Genomic DNA, 15681 nt, shown 5'->3' with positions numbered 1-15681 from the left:
GTGTGGTCTCTCAGTTGCATTTACTTCTTCCTGGCAACCTCAGCAATTGGCCCCAGCAGGATGGATGCTAGAAATGAAGGCAAAGATGTGTGCCAAGATCTGCTGAACTTGTTGGTCAACATTCTCAACCAGGACACAACCTACCTGCCGCAGACAGCTATATAAGTGAGATGACTCTCGTTGCTGATGGCTGGATATCTTCAGTGGCTTCCTATCACTTATGTGTCCACTTTCTGGAAAGCTACAGATTCTTCCTGACTGGCTCTTTGGTTTTTGGCACTAGCAAAACCCACTATGTTGGAGTGGCAAGTGATCAAAAGACAAGGCCTTGTGGTGACCAGGGAAGCTCGTCTACTCATGCTTCTGTTAGCACTGATGGGTAAGAAAAACCACCATATTTTTACCTACCTCCAACAGCTAAACAAATTGGACTAAACAACAACCAAAAACAACAGTGAGTTTTAGAATCTTAGAAGGATGAGAAGACTCTTTGGTTTTGCTCCTAGCTCTAGGACAGAAGTGGTATTGCTTTGTTAGTGCAATGGGAAAAGACTAGTGGCTATGGACACAGATCTAGAAGAATGAAGTCCAAGAAGGATGTCTGAGTCTCAGCAATAGCCCACTTTTCAAACTTTGAATTCAAGGTTGTTAGCATTGTTTTGTCCTGTTATTCTCTAATAACCTTATAACAAATCCATTTACTGCCTTATATTAGCAGCCTTTTAGATATGCATACAGAGGAAGGAAGAGGTGCCCATAGCTCAGTGGCATGTTTGCCATATTAAAGGTACCCAGTTTCAATCCATGGCACATCTTGTTAAATGTCCTCAGGTAGCAGGGACGGGAATAAACCAACAGACACAGAAAGTTACCACATATCACATCAGACTACTTGTCCATCTAGCCCAATATTTTCTACTCTGGCTAACAGCAGCTCTCTAGGGTCATAAGCAGAGGTCTTTCCTATCATCCTCTACCTGATCTTTTTAAAATAGAGATGCCAGGCATTGCACTTGGGACCCTCTTCTTGCAAACAATGTCCTCTGTCATTGAGTTGTGGTCTGCCACTAAACTGTGATTGCAAAGACCGCCAATCAGAAAAGACAATACTAGGCTACATGGATCAATGGACTGACCCAACTGAAGCTTTTCTTTTTCATATGTATTAGCCTATATCTGGACTACTTTCCCCTTTAGGCATTCATTCTTTATTGCAGCTGGCACAACTGTGAAGCTGCTCCAGCAGCAGTAAGTGCAATGGTGCTGTGGAGGCGATGAGGGCAGAGTCCCAGTGGGGCTGTCAGTGATGCAATGGCAGAGGCATGGAGGAGATGGGGCAGATCTGCCACCTGAGGAAAATTGTTCCACCTTACCTCAGTGATACCTGCACTGAAGAAGTGGTGTGGGGAAGTCCGAGGCTTTATTCAAAGGAGTAGAGAAAGCCATAGCTCAGTGGCAGAGCCCAAGCTTTGTCTGCAGAAGCACACCCCCCCACCCGTTCCTTCCCTGGCACCTCCAGTTAAAAGGATCAGGTAGCAGAGGATGAGACAGACTTTCACTTAAGATGCTGGAAAGTAATTCTAGAGTAAGTTTTTTGTAGATGGACCCGCTTTCTGACTCAATAGAAGGACAGGTCTAAATGTTGTCTTGGGATGTGTAGAGTTCTCACATGTCTTTGCTCATTTGCAATGTGTAGCATCTGTAAGGAGCATGTTGAAGCTCCTGTTTCTTATCTACTGGACCACATCTCAGGCCCATCTAATCCAGCATGCTGTTCTCACAGTGACTAACTGCAAGCTTGCAAGCAGGACTTGAGTACAACAGCATCTCCTGTGGTTTTCTAGCAACTGGCATTCAAAAGCATTACTGCCTCTGTCAGTTGAGGCAGAGCAAAGCCACCAAGAATCCCATTACAGTTTGGAGTGTTTTCGTGCTCATTTCGGAAGTGTACAACAGTTAAGTTCACATGGACCATGGTTTTGGAAGGAAGCTATTGGTCTGGTGCCGCAACAGCATCCTCTAGAGTCCATCTAGCCCTCTTTTTCAACCACCACAGAGGGGGCAGAGAATTCAATGGCATTGCAGAGATGTATGTAAACTGCTCCTCCGGCTGAATGCTTTTAGGGAACTTAGAAACATAGAATGCTGGCAACTTGTAAATTCCTAGACACAGTACTCCAGGTGTAGTCTGACCAAGGCAGAACAGAGCAGTACTATTACTTCCCTTGATTGGGATCCTATACTTCTCTTGATGCAGCCTAGAATAACATTAGCTACTTTAGCTTCTGCATCATACTGTTAACTCATGTTAAGCTTGTGGTCTACTTCGACCCCTAGATCTTTCTCCTATAAATGAGCACGTGCAAATCTGTGTTTACAGCAATGCCCCTGTTATAGGATCTACCATCTAACTCCTACCAACCTGTCTGAAATTATTTATTCCCGTGCTCCAGTCAGCTGTATTGCTGCACCTATTTTTTTAATCAAACACACACAAACATATGCAAATACAAAGATGCCTTAAGCATAACACCTTTTTTCTATAGAGCAATTGTGAAAATTTATGTAGGCTTAATCAATGAATTAATTCATTGACTATAGACCGCACAATTAATCACCCAAGGTTTCTGTAATGAGTTAGCAGCCTTCACCAAAGCATCTGGGACACTTATGTAAAGCTAATCTCTGATGATATTGAGTGAACGTGCCAGAGGTTTAGCTGCCAGCCCAGATTTACCGCAGAATTTCCATGAAATTCCTCTGCTCAGGACTGGGAAACAGAACTGGAATTCTTCCAGCAGGTCTTGCATGCACTAGGTTTACTATATTAAAAACACATCCCTTTGAAGCCAATACTATACAAATAGTGTTGCCAGCACATGAGGACTATAGCTCAGTGGAAAAGCACAAGTTTTTCAAGCAAAAAGCACTAAATTCAATCCCTGCCTATACTCTGGTTCTTTCTGCATTTACTCTTTATAGTGGTATAGATGCTGTTTCTTCTTCTTCTTCAATTTTTGGCATGCTGCCAAACGACATAGAATAATAGAATTGCAGAGTTGGAAGGGACCTGATGGTCATCTAGTCCAACCTCCTGCAATGCAGGAGGAATCCTGCACACAGCTGTCCCTGGTTGGGCACTGACCTATTGTACCCATCATTATTCAACTAGTTTTCCAAATTAATGTACTCAAGGAAACGCTTCTACCACCCCCCAAAAATCTGACATTTGTGAACAATCCAGAATGGATCCTGAATATTTTCATTAGTTGGGCATGTCTAAAAGTATCATTCTGGTTTCTTTGTGGAGGGTAGGGGTTGATGGGCATAGTTTTGGAGATGCCACTTCCATTTCTCTGGTGTGAACTGTCAATCTGAGAGCTTAGTTCAGAGGACGGACATGGCAGACAGAGACAATGGTACTGAAGCAAAGTACTGCTCATGACAGCAATCATTAGCTGCAGGCAAAGCCTCATCACATTCACCAGGTTCACCATAGCTCAGGCAGACACATAGCTCCTCTTCTAATCCCACAAGATTAGAATTATTGAATACATAAAAATAAAATAAAAACACAAAGGGTTATACCTGTGCACATACTCATAATCCCAATATTTACTGGCTGGAGGAACATGGAGATGCCAAGAGGTATCACTACGGCCACTGAATTTTTCTCAGTTTGGGCAGAACCTGCCATTACTGTGGAAAGGAGAACCCAGAACTCATAACAACAGTGACATGTGACCAAAAGGGCAGATGAGCAGCTACAAGTTGTTATTATTTAAAATGTCTGATCGAACAGCAACTATACTGCTATAAATGTTAAGTGCAGAAACACCCTAGAAAGGGCCAAGAAAAATCCCAGTCTGGCATCCTCGCAAGCTGCTGCCAGTCTGTGTAAACAGTACTGAATGAGCTAGATGGCCCGACTCAGTCAGTACAAGGCAATTTCCTTCGGAGGTATGTCTTGATTGTTTGTAACAGCCTTTACCCCAACTGTAGTATATAATCCAGTGTGGGGGTTGCTTCTAAACATCAGCACCAGTTCTGAATGTTCCCCGTGAACATTGTATACAAATTTCAACCAGCTGTGTCTTGAAATCCACATTACCTCATCCTTAGAAATCTCAACCAGATGGCTCCAATTTTGAAATCACAGCAAAGAGAATTTGTCTTTCTGCCTGAGGGAAGAGTTATGCCAAGCATTTATTAGTTTGCATTTACTCCAGTTCTCCACAAACCTCTTATGAGTGGACTCACAAATCCTACCAACATCTATTTTCAGCTGCAAATAACTTTCCCTTGTGTCTCCATCAGGAGAATATATATATATCCCAGCAAACCTCCCTACCTCCCTGGATTGTTCTAACATTTGCTTGCTGGTCTATTAATTTTACAAGTTCTTGTGTCCTTCATTGGCATAAGGTCAGCCAGTGTTCCCTCTAATCGGTTTCTTAACACTCCTCCAGGACATATTTTTCAGAAACATTCCTTCTTCCCCTTACAGACATTAAATCATTCTGCCTCCCTTTATGTCTTATTATGGCTTTGCTTGGCTTTTTGCTGACTGCCTCCAAGTTCTCTTTTTTTCTCCTGCCTCACCCTTTGATCTCTGTTGATTATTCCTGTGTGGTTGTGGTTTTCTAGAGATTCTAATCAGCGATCTTATATTTGCCTTACCTGCTTTGTGCTGCTTTATAGCTTAACTGCAGCTGGTTGTTATTATAAGTAAAGCACTTAGACATTCTCCTATCCTTTCAACTGTAGAGAAGCTTAATTTTTATCCAATTCCCACTCTTTTCCCATAGCTCTTCTTCAGCTCAACTTTTTTCTTTTTGGTTCTCCCATCAACCTTGCAAAGTAGATTAAGTTCACAGATTTCCAGAGCCCAAGGTTACACTGTGAACTTCATGCCTGAGCAAAGATATGAACCTGGATCTACCTTACATTCTAACCACTACTGCTCCCATCTTCTGGGATAGGTGAACCAATGTTGTGAAACTGGGCCTAGTTGGGTCTAGATCTTTGGCTTGGCCTACTCATACAGCAGAATGAGGTGGTAGAATAGATGACACTACTTCACACTGCAGGTGAGGGCTCCATTTTATTTAACACTGCTCCTTGTCACAGCCCCCTGTAAGTTGAAAATTCATGCACTGAGGTCAAAGATTCTACTCTATCCCTTTTCCTGCTGAGCTTGGCTTCATTTTTAACACAGGGAAATATTCAAAAATGTGATTCCCACCCACCTGTAGTCTGAAGTGCTACAGCCCATTCTACCACCTCAGCCCTCAGCACTTGACCACTTGATTCCCATCTCATCTGCTGCTTGAGCAGGCCCAGCCACCTCATTCTGTGGCTCATTCTGCTGCTTGGTATTGCTGGGGTTAACCCTTTTCCTTTACATCACTGCAAATCAGTTGCCATTTCCCCTGGAGGTTTTCAAGCCAATGGCTGAATCTTGTAGCATGTGAGGCAATCGGAAAACATCTCTGAACATGTCTGATGTGCCTCTGAATAACTGCAGCATACCCTCCAGATCAAAATAAGGATACACTTGTTAATAGTGGCAGAGAAAACCCAGCCAGATGGGCAGGGTATAACATTATTATTATTATTATTATTATTATTATTATTATTATTATTCCTCCTCCTCCTCCTCCAATTTTCTCATCCCAAGTTAGGGGGCATGGGAATTACCATTATATCAGATGAAACCATTGCTCCATCTCAGTATTGTCTATGGCAGCAGCATTGCCCTTCTTTTTTTTACTGGCAGCCTCATACCCAGCATTGCTTGGTGCAGGCCCACAATCTAAAGTTTAGTGAGGGTGGTGGAGAGATGAAACCATTATATACCATCCATGCTTGGAAGTTCTAAGAAACCCAAAAAAATTACTGCAGTTTTCAGATCAATGGTTAAAATCAATGCCGTTTTGAACGGTCCTCACCACTCTTTCATTCAAAATGGTGTCCAGTTGTAGCCAAACATGTATGAAAATCTGCTCCTTGATCTCAAGAACCAGTATACAAATTTTGCCTACTATATCTTATGACTTATAATGAGCAATCAACTTTCCAAAATGTAAAGTAGATTTTAACTTATCCCACCATAATTTCAATTGATTTCATTTCAAACAAGTCCATTTTTGGCCATACCCACATTTCCTCACCCACTTTCATCTTTGACCCAGTCTGCTGCTGGAATGCTGACCTGAAAGAGTTGGCTACGTTTGAATCATTAAATGTTCCCTGCTATAGGTCTACACTTCCCCCCAGTAGCTCTCTTAAGTTTTCAGATGAAGACTTTCCCGACCCTACTTGGAGATCCAACAATGTGAAGAAGGCTCTTTTGCATGCAAAGCATGCATTCTAATCTACCAGTGACTTGTGGTGCCAAGCATCAATGCCAATGCTTCCTCATCCATTATTACACTGTTGCTCAAGTCTCTCTTCTACCTGTTGTATGCTGCATTCATTTATTCTGCAGCTGCTTGAAATCCACTGATTGAAAACCAAGGCATGTTTGTTCCTTGGCTTAATAATGCATGGTTATGCTCACCCAATTTTTCTGAGTAGAGAGAAGTTCTAGACCCAGTGCATAAGGCAGCTCCTAGGGCTGGCTTATCTACCTCAATAGAGTTGTGAGACTTAACAAGCTCTCTCTGCCTCTGACTTTGGAGGAACTCAAGACCAGAGGGAAAATTTGTGGCTCAGTTTTTGTTGCTTCTCCTCCTTTTTAAAGCCAGACACTGAAGAGACCTGTCAGGAGTAAGCATGGATCAATGGTATAAAATAGTATGGGAAACAGCTTTATCAGAAAAAACTAACCAATAAACTGAAACTGACATGGAGACAAATAGAAGAAGACGCTTTACCCTGGTATAGTTCCTCTTTATCACATACACACCCCAACAAAACAACAACAAGAATCCGCCGACAGCATGCGAATCAATCTGGCTAACTTGATTCAAAAATACACACACCCCCCGCTCACACACAAAAACCAAATCTCACTACAGCCAACCAAAGACAACCAACCACACCCTAAGCCACCCCAACCTCTCTCACCTCTCTCACCACCAAAGAAATACAACAAGCGAATAGTAAGAGAACCCATACAAGTAACACTGATACAAAACCCCACACATACACTAAGTAGAAGAATAGAAGCATAACCACCTGACCCTACCCCACTTACCGTTCCCCCCTTTCCTAACCTAACACTGTATGTCACACTAATGTCTCACAACAAATGAAACTGATCTGCAGAAAACACAACTTGAAAAAAGAGACAACACGTGTATTTTTGTAAACTAAGAAACCTTTAATAAAACTATATTTTAAAAAAGAAAAAAAATACTAACAAGCAGAGAGATACCATCTTAACAATCCTGCACCAGACATGTGTCTGCAAGGAAGAGCCATTAATTGAGATGAAAGAAACATCATAATAGTTTCTTTAGTTGATTTTGATGATGTTATAATTGGGTTTCAGGGTGTTGCCAGGTAGGTGGGGGAAAGTAAATTACGGCTTTGCTAAATTAGTGTTAGAGAGAGATGTTACTTTGGGAGCACAGGTTCTTGACTGGAACGGAAATTGTGATGCCACAGTACAGAAGGAGAGGCTGGTATGATCAAGATGGACAAGGTAGCATAGATGTCCCAGACAGTGAGGAATTATGAAGCATACCAGTCTATTGTTTCCCGATTGCAACTGGAGACATGGATGTATGTGGGCTGTTGGGATGAAGATATGGGCTAGACTTGCAGTCGGCTTAGCTGCCCCACCTCAAGCCAAGCTAGAGCCAACAATCCACATACAACCACCCTGTTGACCTGCCCCATAATCCTGTATAATTGCTGCCCACCTCCCAGTTAAAGGCCAAACAGAATACGTGTCTGTGTGCTGTAATTTCTGAGAAAGAAAAGAGAAGGGATTTTCCAGTCCCACCCAGGAGACAGGAATATGTATACAACAGGAGAACCTTTTCATTCGGGATTTCAGCTGAATGAGCTCCTTGTTTTGGTTTGATTCTGGTAGAACCAGTTTCTGTTGATGTCTACCATTTTACTAAGATCATTAAAAAAGAATTAATCCCATCCTCTAAAATGTTTGCACTCCCTCCCAATTCTGATTCATCTGCAAATTTGATACATTAATGCAACCTGCTCATTTGTCAGGACTGATGTCAGGACATCGAGAGATCAAAAACATACCTAGAGAGCTTTTATTTGGCACATTCATTTGGAAAGGGAATGATGATGACTACTGATGGTCCATAGAGTTGTACATATTGTTGTGTTGGCGTTGGGACATCCTGGGGGGAATGTATGTTGTCTTTTTCAAGGATGCTTCTTGTCTCAAGAGCATTGGCTTGGAATAAAGTAGAGCTGCTGTTTGGAGATACAGTGCAGCTATGCCAATGAGTCTTAGATCCAGTGAATCTCATCGGATTTCTTGGCACCCTCTCACTGCTGTCTTGTCATGTTGCAGGTCTGCAAGAAGTTCAGGCTACCAGTGGTGAGTGTACATTTTCTGCATTTCTCTTCCTTCTGTTTCAAATGTATTGATGCATGTCACCCCAATCTCTGAACGGTTTGAGATTCCAGGGGTTGAAGGCTTTTATGCAGGGTTTGTGTTTCCCCTCCAAATTCAGTTTTTTCATTTGAAAATATTTGGCTCAGCAATTACTTTGTCCAGTAATTGCCCAGCTGTGTATTGGAGCATATATGTGAGGCATGGAATAAGTAATTTAAATACTTTTTTGCATGTCGTGAGCCCAGATTGTTCATCCACAGATTGTTCATCCACAGAGAAGTCTTCTAAGGAGTTGTTTTGCTAGCACTGAGTAATTTTTTTCTCGTTTCTGCCTTGGGGCAAGTGAAGCACAGATTACCTTTTGATGCAGAGACACTGCAGGGGTGCCAACTAGAATAAATATAGGAGGCAGATAAGCCCTGCCCTGCACAATTAATCACATGATGCGGTGCATGCACATCATTTGAATGGCAATTGAAATCAACTTTGGGGGCCCTAGCCCCTCAAATATTTTATTGGGGTGCTGAAGGGAACTTGGCCCCTAGGAGTTGGCTCCTATGAGAGACGGAATTCACCCGCCTTAATGAGATTCTGCCCATTGCACCTATATAAGAGTCACTGCTGTTGGCTTGCTTTTTTCTCACCAGCGATAATGATGAAGATGGCCATATGATTATGTGAATGTGCTGTTAAGGTTGAGTCAAACTGTCTGCACTATATTATTAATTAGAATCCATATGATCTCAGTGTCTCCTCTGCACCCTAACCTCATGGCAGTTTGAATGAATCTTTGTCCTTTCTTGCAGCCTGTGGGCGGCCTCATGTCAGCCTCAACCGGATTGTGAAGGGACAGGACACAGTGCCAGGGGAGTTCCCCTGGCAGATCAGCTTACAGCTGAACAAAAGGCATGTGTGTGGAGGGTCCCTCATCTCCGACGAGTGGGTGATAACCGCAGCACACTGTTTCTATCAGTGAGTATACAGGGTGGGGTGGCAAACCTGGGTTACTGGTGCCTTTGGATCTCCCATCCCAGAATACTAGATCTGGTAGAGTTGCCATATTTCAAAAAGTGAAAATCTGGACACAAAGGTTGTTGAGCATTGGGGGGGGGGTGCAAATCAGAAACCAACATTGCTGACACGGGTTGCAATATGTCCGGATTTTTTTGGACATTACCTGATTTCTGATGGGACACTGCTTCTGACTACAGTATTCCGGGTATATCTGGGAAATTCCGGATGTACGGCAATCTGGCCTTTTGAGAAGGAAAGGACATGCAAAGAAGTTACCACAGCTTGCTCTGGCTTGCTTTTCTCCCACCCATCCCCCACTCCACCCACAGGGTCAACTATCAAACTCACACTTTCTGAAACAAAATGCAAACTGACACAGAGCAATCATTCAAAATGTGCACTGATCCAAATTTTGCAGTGCAGTTCTCCAACAAAATTTTGCTCCAAAATCCAGCCCCAAATCCCATTCATTCACCTAACCCCACTCTTTCTGTCATGTTTCCAGGTTCAGGGATCTCTCCCAGTACCAGGTCCTCCTAGGGGCCAACCAGCTATCCAATCCTGGCCCCCAGTCATGCTGCTTGGGAGTGAAGAAGGTCATCGTAAACCCAACTTACGCAGGACAGACCAGCAGCGGGGACATCGCTCTTGTGCAGTTGGCCAGGAAGGTCCACTATTCAGAATTTATCCTACCCATTTGCCTGCCTGATGCTTCTGTGAAGTTTCCTCCAGGCAAAGTTTGCTGGGTCACCGGCTGGGGCAACCTGCGTCATTCAGGTTTGTTCGTGTGTGTGTGTGTGAGTGTGTGTGTGTGTGTGTGAGAGAGAGAGAGAGAGAGAGAGAAGGAGGAGGAGGAGGAGGAGGAGGAGACAGGGGCAGGAACTTGTGTGGAGGAAAAAGTAATAACTTCACAATAGAAATTGAATATGAATACCCTATACCAAGGAAAGCAAGCGTGGGAGGGGTGGTGTGGCGATGTCACCCCCCCTCGGGGATGACATCCAGAGCAGACTGCACCCCTCGCACCCCCTTCCTCCGCCAGTGACAGTAGGAAGGAGAAAGAAAAGGAGGAGTGGCTAAGAGACCCTGTTAGGTATAGTGATTTGAGTGTTGTACTAGGGCCTGACATATTCAAGTTCAAATCCCCACTCAGCCACAAAACATACTGGGTGACAGTGGGACAATCACTTTCTCCCAGTCTAACCCAGTGGCGAAGCTACATGGGGATGGACAGCAGGCAGGGGTGCGGCTGGCACCCCCAGGGGTGTGGCACGCGTTCTGGGGGCATGGTGCCCGGCACACGGGGGTGCGGCGCGTGTCGGGGGGGGTGCTGCGATGGCATCCTACTGGAATAGTGGTCCCAGGGGTGGTCTGCTCCCTCCACACTCCTGTTCCTCCGCCAGTGTCTAACCAACTACATAAGGTTGTTAGTGAGGATAAAATGAGTAAGGGGAGAACCATGTACACAACGCTAGGCTATTTGGAGGGAGGTAGGATATTAATGTGATAAATAAATAAAGAGAATAGATTGGTAAATATGAGAAATGATGGGACGGAGAGGCTCAATGCATGTCACTGTATGTATGTGAGGACATACACTCCCTCCCCAAAAGTGCATTTAAGGGGGGGAAAGTGCTTCAGTTGTGTATGTTGTTGTCATTACAGTTGACCTTCCATCCCCACAAACCCTGCAGAAGTTGCAGGTGCCCATTATTGACTCCAAGACATGCAGTGCCCTCTACCGCACCAACATAGCTGATGGCCCGATCCCACGGGTGATCAAGGATGATATGATCTGTGCTGGCTTTGCGGAGGGCAGGAAAGATGCATGCAAGGTGAGAGTGCTTATCTGTTCATTCACTTCTAAAAATGTGTAAATACTCCTCCTGATCCTCTATTATTGCTTGGCAACTTCTGCTGCTAGCACAAATGGATATTTGTGTGTATGTCTTAGGAGAGTTGAAAGTAGTTTGAAGACCAAACTAGATATGGCAGGAAGGCGGGATTGCATTTAATGTTGTTTTTTTTTTAAAAAAAAATCAAATAAAAACTACAGAGGGGAGGAATCACAGAATGCAGGAGTGATTAGCTCTCCCTTCCCACTGTGGTTTCAATTAAAATTCAATGGCCCCCATAGCTGCTGTTAGCTACAAGAATAGCTGCAAGAATAGAGATGGTGTTTCAGTTTTGGTTCTGTTAATTTTTCATTTCCCCAACTCAATTCTCTACTCCTTCAGCTTCCAGCATCAGACAAAATGCACCCTGACCTATTGTTCTTCTTCCTAGGATGAAGTGGTATCAAACCAGGTCAGGGGTGGGGTGTAGAAATGCTTATCCCCCCCCCCAGGCATTTTTTATTTCTCATTAGGACATCTTCTTATCTTACTCTTTGAGATGCCGATGAAGCCAGCCAAGCCAAAGCAACTGGTTTGAGCAGTTCACCAGGTTTTTTATTTCAGATTCTAACCTCACAGACACAGGATCAGAGGCCTGGAAGGGACCCCACAGATATAATTCAGATTGACCAGTCCCCCTCCCCCTCAAAAAAATATAACAACTGTCATGGCATGCTAAATTTCATTCACAACAGTGGGCATGGTATGACACAACAGCAGATGTCAATAGAAATGTTGCAACTTTTTATTTGCATGTGTGCTTCTGTTCCCCTAAGATTGCCTCATGAAAACGGGGGGTGGGGTCGGGTGGGGTAAATAACTGTATGCTGGAACACTGCCTCAAGTTTCATCACATGCTGTGAACCACACAAACACCACAAAACTCCTGCACTTTTCAGGGTTTACACAGTTGCAAGCATTTTTGTTCTGGAACCAATTAATATAGGAATAAGTACGGAACTCCTGCTAGCTTTTCATGTGCCTTTTATGTCATGTGAAAAAGTACATAAAATGCAGCAATCATTGGGTAAGAAAACATTGGGGACACAAAATAAATTGCTGTCTAAATGCAGTCTTAGTTCATTCTGCGGTGCAAAAAATAGAATGGAAATAAACCAGAACCTTTGTGGTATAAAAAGTTATGGGATTTCAGCTGAAAGTCAAGGGATATGCACTCACTGGAAATGGTAGGTGACTGTTCTTCTGCACGCACAAACAGTACTGAGAGTAGGGTTGTGTGTGACAGCCCCAACAGCATCATGGGTGCAAATCATCATGAATGTGCATTAAAAAGAACATTTAGGGGGCCCTCAATGTTCAAAACTCAACTCACCACTTTATATCTCCTAAAATACACCTGCTGTTAAAATTAATAGAGGACCTTGCTGGTGATAGCAACTGTGCCATTCATTGCCCCTATTATTCATTTCTGTTTCTTTGTTTCACAGGGTGATTCTGGGGGCCCCATGGTATGTCCAGTTGGCCAGTCATGGGTCTTAGCTGGCATTGTGAGCTGGGGTGAAGGATGTGCCATTGAGAACCGCCCTGGTGTGTATAGTCGGCTCACGTACTACCAAAAGTGGATCCACAGCCATATCCCAGGCATCCAATTTGTCAAAGACCCAAATAGCCATGGACTACGCGAATGGCGTGACATACATTACTGGAGGTCAGACACCAGTGGGCAAAAGCATCCCGGAGTCCACTTACCTTCCCACGCCTCTTCTCTCAGTGCCAACCTTCTGATGTTCTTGCTGTGTCTACTGATTCTCATATAACCAAAAGACAGTGGGGAATGCGTTTCCTAACAAGCAAGTTAATGAAACAGAAGGATGCCATCAGGCTTCTCACTGACCTTTCTGAGATGTGGTCTTTATTCCCCAGTGAAGCATCGCCATTAGCTGTACCAAACAAGCTGGCTTTCATTATCTCCTTTTTCAAAGGGGGGGTGGGGGTGGGGAGATCATTATTTTTATTTATTGTTGGAATTTTTTTATTAGAATTACTGCTTTCTCTGATGTGAGAGACATTTCAAGAACTTCTAGGCAAGACAAGCAAACCAGTTAAAACAAACATTGTTCTTCAAATGCAAAGGATGATTACTACGTTGGGTAGAAATTAGGGCTTTATTTTTATATTTGTGCATGGTCAATGAGGATTTTTGCTGGCAGTTTCTTACTTACCAGTACAAAATGTGGTGAATATTTCCTTAACCTGTCAACTTCCTGTATGTAAAATATGTTTTCATATTCTGGAGTTATCAAAAGTTTCTATCTGCTTTATACACACACACACACACACACACACACACACACAAACACACTAACTGCATTTCATCCTGGTTTAAAGTTTTCAAATGTGACTCTGAACACTGGATTTAAATTCTGGAAATACTAAAGGTTTTTTCTCCATTTTGAACCTGTATTTCAGCTGGGCATATTTGACAAGTCTTAAGCCAGATGTTGAAAGAATCAGGGTTCTGTGTTTCTTTCTTTCTTTGTTTGTGTGGTGGGTGGAGAATCATATTTAATTAGTGGAACTTGGTTTGTTTGTTTTTTGCAATCTTCTTTTTCACGCCATGTTGTGATTTAAATTATTTCTTCAGTAGTACTGAGAGGTGTATTTGTATGGGTGTGTGTTGATTGTCTAGTTCAGTGTACACAGAGATTTCAGGGGGTGGGGGCCTAAAACAATCAGACGCTGTCAGGCCCTGGAATTAATCTTTATAAATGTCTCATTTTCTCCCCAATCACTCCGCTCCACAAGTATGTTATGCTATATTGCATGGGCCATATTAGTTGGTTCCTTAGTTGCACTGAAGGGAATCTCACTATGCATGCTGGAGTCACTGAATGTGTGACAAAGAACCTCTTGATTGGGCTGTGTGACTCTCTATGATACATAGTCATGGGAAGAAGAACATGCACCCTCTTTGAATTCTGTGGTTTTACATATGAAGACATAATAACAATCATCTGTTCCTTAGCAGGTCTTAAAATTAGGTAAATACAACCTCAGATGAAGAACAACACATGACAAATTACATTGTGTCATGATTTATTTAAGAGGGATAAAGCCAAAATGGAAAAGTCATGTGTGAAAAATGACATTCTCTTAGACTGTTAGATATTGTGTTATTTTCAAGACAATAAACAAATGTCCAACTCCAGCAATGTATTTCACTTCATAAAGTATTAGATCAGTGTGTCCAAAACTTCTGACACCTACTAGTGCAACAGTCCAAGCCCTTAACCTTCAAGGCAGCTGATTTTACTTCGCGTCTCTATTATGTGTACAGATAGTGCCAAGCAGAAAACCTCCATTTCACAGTTGTTCCCCTAAGCACAAATTCCATATGGAAAAAGGACATGGATTCCATTGCCAGAGATTTTGGGTTATGTCCTTGGGTAGCACAACAGCTCTATTTAGCTGTAAAAAATATTATGCCTTTGAATTGTTACAGGAAGCAGTTAGCGTGCATGCATGTTCAAGAAATAGATGAATTATAAAGTTGGGAACTGGATTTAAATCAACCCTGTTTCTGGGTGAATTAAATTATAATTCAGATGCATGACATAAGTTGCCTTGATTTAAATGGATCCATCCTGAAAAAGGACACAAAGCCAAGGATTTGTGTAGAAATTGGTCAGGCTGACAGGAATTGGGGTTTGAGCCCACTAAGATCAAGGAGGAATCTACATACATATAAAAAATACTGTGAAAATGCTTTTTTTAAAAAATAACACGTTTTGAAAAATATATTAAATTTCCCATAGCTTACCATCACCATCTAGTGTCACATTTGTATACTGCACTTTACAACACACTTAAAATGTTTTATTTGCAGCTGTATAGCTGAGTCCCTAGAAGACTACAAGCTCCCTACCCTGCTGTGTGAGTAATGATTGAATGCTTCAGTCACAACTGCTGCAGAGGTAAGGTACACTTAGGGCAGGCATAGGCAAACTTGGCCCTCCAGATGTTTTGGGACCACAACTCCAATCATCCCTGACCACTGGTCCTGTTAGCTAGGGATGATGGGAATTGTAGTCCCAAAACATCTGAGGGCTGAGTTTGCCTATGCCTAGCTTAGGGGTTGTGTAAGTAAACTGCTAAGAGTTTCCTTTTTAATGGTTGCTTGTACAGTGGAAGGAAAGCCAGCTCATCCTAACTATTTTAAAGGCATTTGCAATATCCCCTCCCCTCTAAAGGCAAATTTGGGTGAAGAGG

At 42.8% G+C, this 15681-nt stretch overlaps 1 protein-coding gene across 1 annotated transcript; it reads left to right on the top strand.

Annotated features, from left to right (window-relative positions):
• Window positions 1-217: 217 nt before the first annotated feature.
• Window positions 218-13284, top strand: LOC128400229 (serine protease 27-like). The gene is made up of 6 exons (XM_053362343.1): window positions 218-379; window positions 8498-8524; window positions 9349-9514; window positions 10062-10333; window positions 11222-11391; window positions 12900-13284. Exons 1-6 carry the CDS (start codon window positions 295-297, stop codon window positions 13227-13229), a joined length of 1050 nt encoding a protein of 349 aa, XP_053218318.1. The 5' UTR covers window positions 218-294; the 3' UTR covers window positions 13230-13284.
• Window positions 13285-15681: the final 2397 nt, after the last annotated feature.

The sequence above is a fragment of the Podarcis raffonei genome, chromosome 13 (genome assembly GCF_027172205.1).
Source record: "Podarcis raffonei isolate rPodRaf1 chromosome 13, rPodRaf1.pri, whole genome shotgun sequence".
NCBI lineage: Eukaryota > Metazoa > Chordata > Lepidosauria > Squamata > Lacertidae > Podarcis > Podarcis raffonei.
This window is presented reverse-complemented; position numbering and strand designations above follow the sequence as displayed.